Source organism: Carcharhinus amblyrhynchos, chromosome 18 (genome assembly GCF_965287045.1).
Source record: "Carcharhinus amblyrhynchos chromosome 18, sCarAmb.v2.hapA, whole genome shotgun sequence".
Taxonomy (NCBI): Eukaryota; Metazoa; Chordata; class Chondrichthyes; order Carcharhiniformes; family Carcharhinidae; genus Carcharhinus; species Carcharhinus amblyrhynchos.
In genome coordinates this window covers 50,215,614-50,226,670 of record NC_137341.1, presented here as the reverse complement: position 1 = coordinate 50,226,670, position 11,057 = coordinate 50,215,614, and the positions used below count along the sequence as shown (strand labels likewise).

The 11,057-nt window shown below is 41.2% G+C and overlaps 1 protein-coding gene across 2 annotated transcripts in view; it reads right to left on the bottom strand.

Moving 5' to 3' along the window:
• dcun1d3 (defective in cullin neddylation 1 domain containing 3) overlaps positions 1-11,057 on the bottom strand; it is a 58,638-nt gene continuing 47,581 nt past the window's right edge. For both annotated transcript variants that reach the window (XM_080206997.1, XM_080206998.1), the window contains one exon: positions 1-2,450. In XM_080206997.1, the coding sequence (XP_080063123.1) occupies positions 1,928-2,450 (523 nt within the window). In that variant the 3' untranslated portion in view covers positions 1-1,927. The remainder of the gene's footprint in view (positions 2,451-11,057) is intronic.

Sequence of the window (11,057 nt, the reverse complement as noted above, 5' to 3'; positions counted from 1 at the left end):
TTTTAATTGGAAAATAATCAGTACGTAAAACATACAAAGCATTTCAACTTTAAATAAATCCATTATTTATACAATATCTGAATACATAAAATGTACAATTGATGGTAACAAGACAAGTGTATTGGTAGAAACACCATTAGCAGAACATCGTTCATTTCAGTAAGTTACCTACAAGTGATGTAAGGAGAGGATAGAAAATTAAGTATAACACAACTAAACAAACTAACAAGACTCACAACAACCCCACTGAATTGCAGCCCAGAAGTGTAAGCACCAAAACTTATTCTATAAAATATACATTAGCACAAGCTAAATGCACAGATTATATATCAGAGGTTTTTTTTTTAAGAATTAAATTTGCAATCCTGCTACAGAAAATTCAGGGTTGTCGTTTTGTGTGTAAAAATCCAAGGAAGGAAGAACTTGAATCCAAAAGGACAGTACAGGCAAGGTTCATAGTCCGAGAGTAACTTTGAATGAGGGGAAAATTAAATGTTAGAAAAATGTCATCTTTTTTCTGTTTGAAGCTGGAAATCATTCATCTGATGCATTTGTTCAAAACAAAATCGACATATCACACCAAAAGTTGCAGAATGCAATGAGATGGAGGGCAGAAGCACACTTTTCCACATATCACTCAACTATAAATTTCTTTGTAACAAAAATACAGTAAAATGGACTTTTTTTGAATTTTCACAAAACCTTGAATGGACACCAGAGGGAAAAAGGGCTGAACCTCATCAGATTAATAAAAAGTTGTAGTTCAGTAATAAATTCAAGAAAAAAATAAATCACATTTCAGTTGATTTTAGTTAAGGCAACAGTTTTTGCAGGACTGATCCCATTCCTTTATGCCCTGCTGCCTATTGCTTTTCGAATACTCTTGGTGTTAAATCTGTGCCGAGACTCTGAATATAGTGCAATGAGCTTTGTCAGCAGGCCACCTTGACACACCCCGCTAGCAACGGTGCTCCCTCCAGTGAGATGCTAAGGCAGCCGTAAGATTTGATTTTATCTAAAAGGTAGGTCTTTGAACTCACTAGTAATTGAGGCAAAAATCATCAATGGGGCTTTTATGGTACCTGCAGGTGCAATCAACATCAATGCACGTTTTGTGCCCCAGTGGACAGGGTTTGGTGAATATGATCATGTCACAATGTGCACTTTCTAAATTGGAACAATGGACTGTCGCAAGTTGAAACACATCGATGTTTTTAGATAGAGATTCCAGATCACTGGTGATTTTATCAAGGGGAATTCAAAATAACCCATATGTTTATTAGGTGTACACAAGGATACAAACTTTACAGAAATGAGGCCACACGTGAAGTGTGTGTACATGTACTGCAAACCCTGGAACCTTGTACAGTGTACAAGAGTACAGTGCTAACACAACTACCAGTTAGATTATACTGAAAGACCGCATGGCTGCTTGAACAAGTGTAGGAGTCTTGCACTTTGAACATCGCAACACTTCTCCAATTCTTGATCAGTAAACCGGTAAATGTTTAATACTGTCTTTCATTTGATACGACTCCCACTGCTACAAGCAGCATCACACACACACACACCAGCCTCTTCATCGTTCAATTTGCTGAAAGTGAGCTCGGGCACTGTTCAACTTTTTTAAACCAAGGAATTCCATAACACCACAATTAAAATAGCAAAGACAAAACTCTGCAATAACAATGTCAGATTACTTCACACTAGTAGTATTCAAAGGCTGAAACGGATGCTGCTTTTTATTAGGGCAACTAGTGAATTACTGCATACTTCTGTGAACAAGCATCTTAAAAAAAGTATTACCCAATTGCTTAAAAAGTGCCTATAAATTATTACAGCATCTTGGAGCCCTTTTAGCAACAAGGCAATTGGAGGTGGTGAGGAGCAGTAAACTACATATGCTGTCATTATCAGTTATTGCTCACTACTCATTATCTGTAACTTGGTAGTCTGTAGCAATTTGTCCTAACATTTCCACATTTGCAGCAGCCTCGGTAACTAAATGCAACGTTTCTTCAGCAAGAACCTCCTTTCTTCTTCTTTCCATTTCCCATTCTACAAACGTGTCAAACAGACTCGGCCATGCCTCATCCTCGCTGTAGTTTGTTAGATCGGGACCTATCACCTGAATAAAATTTAAGAACATGTTCCATGTATCCCGAGAGATTCCCTTTATTCCAGGCGGGTTCTCAGTTAAGAAGCTCAGCCACTGGTCCAATATGAAAGGAACGTTCTGTGTGAACACCAGTTTCCAAAGAGCAACAGCTATTTCCCTCCGTAGCGATCGTTGGCCTTCCTCAGAATCTAGCCCAAACTGAAAGGTGAATCGATACAAATCTTTGAACTTGTCTTCAACTTTGGCTTCATTCATAAGGCTTGGGAATCTGGCACGGATTCCGTCAATACTGTCTGCATTTAATGCCTTACATCCTTCCACAAATTCTTTCCTATAGCACAAGAATAAAAGAAAATCAGAAGGCTTGAACCACACACAAAGTAAACAACATGTTTTTGATGCAATTATTTTAGAAATTTAGAGATAGGACACTTTCATTTAACTCAAGTGACAACCATTGTGTACACAATTAAGTTAATTAACAGAATGCTTTTAACCCAATATTCAGAGTAACATGCATTTCAGCAAACTAATAAAAGAATTCATTAATATAATGAGAATGCACGTTTCAGCGGTCTGAATACGGCTCTGGCTGGTCTAACGATTGAACTCAATGGAATGCCCATCACACTTTATTTATTACTGGGACGTGGGCATCGCTGGCTGGCCAGCATTTACTGCCGATCCCTAGTTGCCCTTGTTCAGAGGACAGTTGAGCGTCAATATGTAGGCCAGTGCAGGTTAGGATAGCAGATTTCCTCTTTTAAAAGGACATTAGTGAACCAGATGGGTTTTTCCAACAATCGACCATGGTTTCATGGTCATCAGTAGATTCTTAATTCCAGATTTTTTTTAAAGATTGAATCCAAATTCCATCACGTGCTTTGGGTGGGATTTGAACTTGGGACCCCAGAATATTAGCTGGGATTCTGGATTAATAGTCCAGTTTTAATACCACGGGGCCATCGCTTATGCCTACACACTTGTGTATGTATGTTCAACTAGGATAGTAAATAAGTAAATAAGATTGGGATTACACAGAAATAGATCCAATCTTATCTCTCTCGGACCCTCTCCACAATTGTTCACACTGCTGCCTCACAGCTCCAGGGACCTGGATTCAATTCCCAACTTAGGTTACTGTCTGAGTGGAGTTTGCACGTTCTCCCCCTCCACCCATGTCTGTGAGGGCTTCCTCTGGTTGCCTCCGGCAGTACAAAATGTGCAGGTTAGCTGCATTGGCCATGCTAAATTCTCCCTCAGTGTACCCGAACAGGCGCTGGAATGTGGTGACTATGGGATTTTCACAGTAACTTCATTGCAGTGTTACTGTAAGCCTTACTTGTGACTGATAAATAAACTTTTCTATTACAGAATGCCAGAATGATCGATGTCAATTTTTAAGAAGCTGTGCCAGATAAAACTGCCCCTGCAGTGGAAGGTAATGACAAAGGTGTTGCAGCACAGCCAATCAAAACGTAAAAACCTGCTCATCCTCTTCCACTAGCTTTTATAATACTCTGCTGTGCTCAAAATCGCAAAAATAAAGTGAATTGGTGAATTATGCAAAAACAATGCAAGCTTTTCTCTGTATTACATGCCTAGGTCTCACTATACAGTTGATTATTTTGATGAACTGGGTCACCACAGAAGGCAGATCATTGAGTGTATTTAAGGCAGAGTGGATAGGTTCTTAATTGATTTGGGGATCAAATGGGAAAAGGTGGGAGAATGGGAACGAGAAACATATCAACCATGATTGGACGAAGGAGCAGACTCAATGGGCCGAACGGCCTAATTCTGTTCCTAAGTTTTATGGCATTCTTCTCCCTCCACCCCCACACAAAAAAAAATTGAACTCCTATCACCTTCGGATGGTGGTGAAAGATATTTAAAAGTTACTGGATTGCGGAGCTGAATGAAGTTTGCTTCAAATCTCAGTACAGATGATGATGGGGGTCATGATCAAACCTGCATTTATATAGCACCCTTCACAACTATGGGAGTTCAGCTAATGAAGCATCTTCTGAAATATAATCACTTGTAATGTAAGCAGCCAATTACATGCACAAGATCACAAAGAGAGTGGTGAAAGAAACATCAGTTGCAGGTATTGATCGAAAGATAAATGATGCCCCAAACACTCAATATTCTCGATTTTCTTCAAACAGTGCTAGGATTTTGCACAACAACCGCAGAGGATGGACAGGCTTTCCGTATAACCGGGGATCATTCAGACACAAGCCTACTTTTGCATTCATCCAATTAGATCATGGTTGATCTAAATCTCAACTCCATCTACCCATCTTGCTTTCCTAACTCAATGTGCCTGCTTAACAAAACGCTCATCAATCTCAGTTTTAAAACCCATAGGTTGGTTTAAAACCCAGCCTCAAGAGTTCCAGACTTCCAATTCCCTTTGCATGAAGCATGCTTTGTGAATTCAGCCCAAAATGATCTAGTACCAATTTTCAAGACACCCCCCCCTCCTCCCCACCAATACCATTGAATTTTACATGCAGATTGAAAGGAAGAGTGGGTCTAAGACTGGTATTTCAAACTTAAATAAGGGTAATTATGTAGGCATGTAAGTTGAGCTACGTGAAATGAGCTGGGATACTAGGCTAGAGAATAGATCAACCAAGAAACAGTGGCAGCCTTTTACAGGGATATTTCAGAATACACAAAGAACAAAGAAAATTACAGCACAGGAACAGGCCCTGTGGCTCTCCAAGCCTGCACCGATCATGCTGCCCGACTGAATTAAAACCCCCTACCCTTCCGGGGACCATATCCCTCTATTCCCATCTCATTCATATACTTGTCAAGATGCCCCTTAAGAGTCACTACTGTATCCGCTTCCACTACCTCCCCTGACAACAAGTTCCAGGCACCCACACTCTAAAAAATCTGCCTCGTACATCTCTTTTAAAACTCGCCGCTCGCACCTTAAACCTGTGCCCCCTAATAAATGACCCTTCCACCCTGGGAAAAAGCTTCTGACTACCCATACCTCTCAATCTTGTAGACTTCTATCAGATCTCCCCTCAACCTTCATCACTCCAGTGAGAACAAACCAAGTTTCTGAAACCTCTCCTCATAGCTAATGCCCTCCATACCAGGCAACATCCTGGTAAATCTTTTCTGTATCCTCTCCAAAGACTCCACATCTTTTTGGTAGTGTGGCGACCAAAATTGAACACTATATTCCAAGTGTGGCCTAATAAGGTTTTATAAAGCTGCAACATGACTTGCCAATTTTTAAACTCAATACCCTGGCCGATGAAGGCAAGCATGCCATATGTCTTCTTGACTATCTTCTCCACCTGCATTGCCACTTTCAGTGACCTGTGTACCTGATCTCTCTGCCTATCAATACTCTTAAAAGTTCTGCCATTTGTCCGGATTAAACTCCATCTGCCATCTCTCCACCCAAGTCTCCAACTGATCCATATACTGCTGTATCCTCTGACGGTCCTCATCGCTATCCACAAATCCACCAACATTTGTGTTGTCTGCAAACTTGCTAATCAATCCAGTTACATTTTCCTCCAAATCATTTATATAGATTACAAATAGCAAATGTCCCGACACTGATCCCTAAGGAACACCACTTGTCACAGCTCTCCATTCAGAAACGCACCCTTCCACTGCTACCCTCGGTCTTCTTTGACCGAGCCAGTTTTGTATTCACCTTACCAGCTCACCTCTGATCCCATGCAACTTCATCATCTGCACCAGTCTGCCATGAGGGACCTTGTCAAAGGCCTTACTGAAGTCCATGTAGACAACATCCACTGCCCTACCCTCAATCGTCTTCGTCACTTCCTCGAAAAACGCAATCAAGTTCATGAGACATGACCTCTCCTTCACAAAACCATATACTCATTGAACATTCCTGAGCCATTATCCATGGTTAACTGAATTTAAGGAAAGCATCAAACTTAAGAAAAAACATGTAATTGTGCAAAAGATGAGTGGTAGGTCAGAATATACGGAACAGTAGAGAATGACTAAAAGGTTAATCAGAAGAAAGAAATTAGAGTGAGGGGGGAAGCTGGCTCCGGATGTGAAAACTGCAAGTGTTTTCTACAGGCATTCGAACAGGAAGAGAGCAAATGAATGTTGGTTCTCAGGAGAGTGAGAATGGGGAGGTAATAGATGATAAAGAAAAGGTGGATGAAATGAAAAATATTTTGCTTCTATATTCACTGCGGAAGATACAAGAGGCATTGCAATAATAGCTGTAAATCAAAATGCGGAGGGGAGAGGGGAACTTGGTAAAGTTACAATCATTAGGGAAGCGGTACAGAACAAACTGTGTGCAGACTGACAAATCCTGTTGGACTTCATCCTAGGCTCTTAAAAGAGGTGGCTAATGTGTGTTAGTTCCTAAAATTCTACAGATTTTGGGAAGGTTAATCAAACTTGTTAGTAAATGTAACCCAGGAGGCAGAAAACAGGAAATGAGATGCCAGTTGCATAGCATCTGTCATGGCGAAGGTATTATTTTTATTAGTCACAAATCAGCTTACATTAACACTGCAATGAAGTTACCATGAAAATCCCCTAGTCGCTACACGTCAGCGCTTGTTCAGGTACACTGAGGGAGAATTTAGCATGGCCAATGCACCTAACCAGCAAGTCTTTTGGACTATGGAAGGAAACCGGAGCACCCACAGGAAACCCATGCAGATATGGGGAGTACGTGCAGACTCCACATAGATAGTGACCCAAGCCGGGAACCAAACCCGGATCCATGGCGCTGAGAGGCAGCTGTGCTAACCACTGTGCCACATTAGAACTGATTATTAAAGGAGATATAGATGGGCACTTCTAATAGCTAAAGGTAATTGGGAAGAATTAACATGGTTCTATAAAAGGAAAACCATTTTAGTAAAGTTCTTTGAAGGAGTAAGATGTGCTGTGGATAGAGGGAGCCTGCAGATGTACTTGGATTTCCAGAAAACATTTGATAAGGTGCCACATCAAAAGACATTGCAAAATATAAAAGCTCATGGTTTAGGGATAACAGATTAGCATTGGATAGAAAGTTGGCTGGCTGACTGAAAACTGTATTCAAAGAAAGAGTCTTCGTCTGATTGGAAGGTTGCAATGTGTGGAGTCCCGCAGCAGTCTGTGCTGGGGCCTCAACCTTTTATAATTTACATCAATGACTTAGAGAGGGCAGCAAAGGCATGGTAGCTAAACTTGGAGACAACATAATGATAAGTAGGGAAGTGTGTTGTGATGATGTATGGTGTTTGCAAATGAATGTAGATAGGTTTAGTGAGTGGGAAAAAAAACTGACAGATGGATCATAATGTGGTAAAGTACAAAGTTGTTCACTTTGGCAGGAGGAATTAAAAAAAAAGCAGAGTATTATTTAAATGGAGAACAGCTGCAGAATTCCACGGTGTAGAGGGACCTGGGTGTTTTAGTGCATGAGTCACAAAAGGTTAGTCTGCAGTTGCAGCAAGTAATCAAGGCGGCTAATGGAATGCCATCCGATGTTACGAGAAGGATTGAATATAAAAGTAAGGATGTCATGCCTCAGTTATACAGAGCATTGGTGAGAAAAGTCTTGAACACTTTGTGCTGTTATGGTCTCCTTATTTAAGGAAGGATGTATCTGCATTGGAAGTGGTTCAAATGAGGTTTATTAGATTAATACCGGGAACAAACTGGTCGTCTTAATGAGGTAAGGTTGGACACGGACTGGGCTTGTTTCCAATGGAGTTCAGAAGAGCGAGCCAGTGACTTGATTGAAGTCTATAAGATGCTGAACAGTCCTGACAAGGTGGATGTGGAGAGAATGTTTCCTCTTGTGGGTGAGTCCAGAACTAGGGGGTACGATTTTAACATTAGGTTTAGGATAGAAATGAGCAATTTTCTGCCGCAGAAGGCAGTGGAAGAAGAATCATTGAATATTTTTAAGGCAGAAGTAGATAGATTCTTTGTGGGCAAAGGAATCGATAAAAGCTGTCAAGGGTAGATGGAAAATGTGGACTCAGAGCAGCTATATTACTGAATGGCGGCGCAGACTTGAGGGGTCGAATGGTCTACATTCTGCTCCTATTTTATCCTCCCCACTGGAGGAAATACTTTCTCTAAACAATCACAGGATGGTACAGAATAGAAGGCCCTCAACCTATGTATTTACGCCTGTTCTTTGGTGGGACTAACCAATTAGCCCCACTCTTTTCCTTATGTTTTTCCCTTTAGCTCTTTATCTAATTTTTTGTGTGTTACTTTAATTTGTGGGATGTGGGCGTCACTGGCTGGGCCAGCATTTATTGCCCACTCCTAGTTGCCTGAGGGCAGTTGAGGGTCAACCACATTGCTGTGGCTCTGGAGTCGCATGTGGGCCAGACCGGATAAGGATGGCAGATTTCCTTCCCTAAAGGACATTAGCAAACCAGATGGGTTTTTCCGACACTTGACAATGGTTTCATGGTCATCAGTAGATTCTTAGTTCCTGATTTTTATTCCGGACTATCAAATCTGCTTCCCTCACTCTTTTGGGCAGTGTATAACCAGAGTAAAATAACTTGCTCAGTTAATAATTTCCTCATGTTGCCTCCGAGTTTTCTGCCATTCGCATAAAATGCCTGTTCACTGCCGAATGGTCCCAAGATCCCTTGTGGACAAGTGACCATAATATGATAGAATTCTTTGTCAAGGTGGATAGTGATGTAGATGATTCTGAGACCAATGTCCTGAATGTCAATAAAGGGAATTATGATGTTGTGAGACATGAATGGGCCGTGATAGACTGGGAAACGTTACCAATAGGAGAAACAGTGGACAGGCAATGGCAGGCATTTAATGAACAAATAGATGAACTCCAAAACTGTTTATTCTGTTTGGCGCAAGAGTGGTAAGGGAATTGTGACCAAACCATGGCTAAAAAGGAAAATTAGAGACAGTATGACATTCAAAGCAACATACAAATTTGCAAGAAAAAGCAATAAGCCTGAGGATTGGGAACAGTTTAAAATTCAGCAAAGGCAGACCAAGGGATTGATAAGAAAGGGAAAAGAGAGTATGAAAGTAAGCTAGCGAGAAACAAAAACCTCACTGTAAAAGTTTCAACAGGTACATAAAGAGTAAAAGATTGACAAAAACTAATGTAGGCCGCTTACAGACGGAAATGGGAGAATTCATAGCAGGGAACAAAGGTTGGCTAAGAAACTAAATTCATACTTTGCGTTTATTCTAATAGATCAGAAGTCCTGAGAAAGTTTAGTAAAGAGCTGAAGGAAATCAGTATTAGTCAAGAAATGGTTTTGGGGAAACTGATAAGATTGAAGATGGATAAATCTCCAGGTCCTGATAATCTTCATGTTAGAGTGGAAGTGGCCCTAGAAATAGTAGACCAATTGGAGGTCATTTTCCAAAATATTTTGGATTTTGGACGGGTTTCTACAGATCGGAGGGTAGCTAATGTAAGCCCGCTATTCAAAAAGAGAGGTAGAGAAAGAAAACAGGGAACCATAGGTCAGTGAGCCTAACGTCAGTACTTGGGAATCATGGATTTTGTAACTCAGCATTTGGAAGGCAGTGGTATAATCAGACAAAGTCAGCATGGATTTACAAAAGTGAAATTACACTTGACTAATTTATTGGATTTTTTTTAAGAGTTGACTGAGGAGAACCAGTGGAAGTGGTTTATTTAGACTTACAGAAGGCTTTCGACAAGCTCTTACACAGCAGATTATTATATAAAGTTAAGATATGGGATTTTTAAAATAAATGTGTGTTACAAGTAGGCTTACATTAACTCTACAATGGAGTTACTGTGAAAATCCCCGAGTCACCACACTCCAGCGCTTGTTCGGGTACACTGAGGGAGAATTTAGCATAGCCAATGCACCCTAACCAGCACGCCTTTTGGACTGCGGGAGGAAACTGGAGCATCCAGAGGAAATCCACACAGATATCGGGAGAACATGCAACCTCCACACACAGTGACCCAAGCCGGGGATCAAACTCGGGTCCCTGGTGCAGTGAGACAGCAGTGTTAATCACTGCCACCGTGCCACCCATTGCAGGTATTGTCTTGAGATCGATAGAAAGCTAGTTTGCAGATAGGAAGCAAAGAGTTGGCATAAATGAGTCTTTTTCTGATTGTAGAACCTCACTAGCCACTGCCTACCAGAGGTCTGTACTAGGACCCCAACTGTTCACATTATATATTAATGATTTGGAAGAGGGAACTAAACGTATGATTTCCAAATCTACAGATGATACAAAGTTAGAAGGGAGGGTGAGCTGTGAGGAGGATGCAGAGATGCTTCAATATGATTTGGACTAGCTGAGTGAGCGGGCACCTGCATGGCAGATGCAATATAATGTAAATGTTATCCACTTTGGTAGCAAAAATAGGAAGATAAAAAAGGACAGTAAGAGTCTTTACAAATATGTAAAGAGGAGGAGGCTGGCTAGAGTGAATGAGAGGGGGGATTTAGTGGTGGGAGATGAGGAAATGGCTGAGGCCTTAAATAAGCTTTTTGCCTCAGTCTTCACAGAGAAGGACGTGAATAGTTTGCCGGATATTAAAGACAGAAGGATGGTAGGAGTTGAGGGCCTGAATGCGATTACTGTCACTAGAGAGGTAGTGCTCGATCGACGAGCGGGACTGATGGTGGACAAGTCCCCAGGACTGGATGGAATGCATCCCAGGGTTCTGAAGGAAATGGCAGAGGTGATAGTAGACGCCTTAGTGATTATTTACCAAACTTCGCTGGATTCCAGGGAAGTGCCGGAAGATTGGAAAACGGCTAATGTTACGCCGCTGTTTAGAAAAGATAGCAGGCAAAAGGCAGGGGATTATAGGCCGGTTAGTTTAACGTCTGTTGTTGGAAAAATGCTGGAATCCGTCAAAGAAGAAATAGCGAGGCACCTAGAGAAGAATTGTTTGATAGAGCAGACGCAG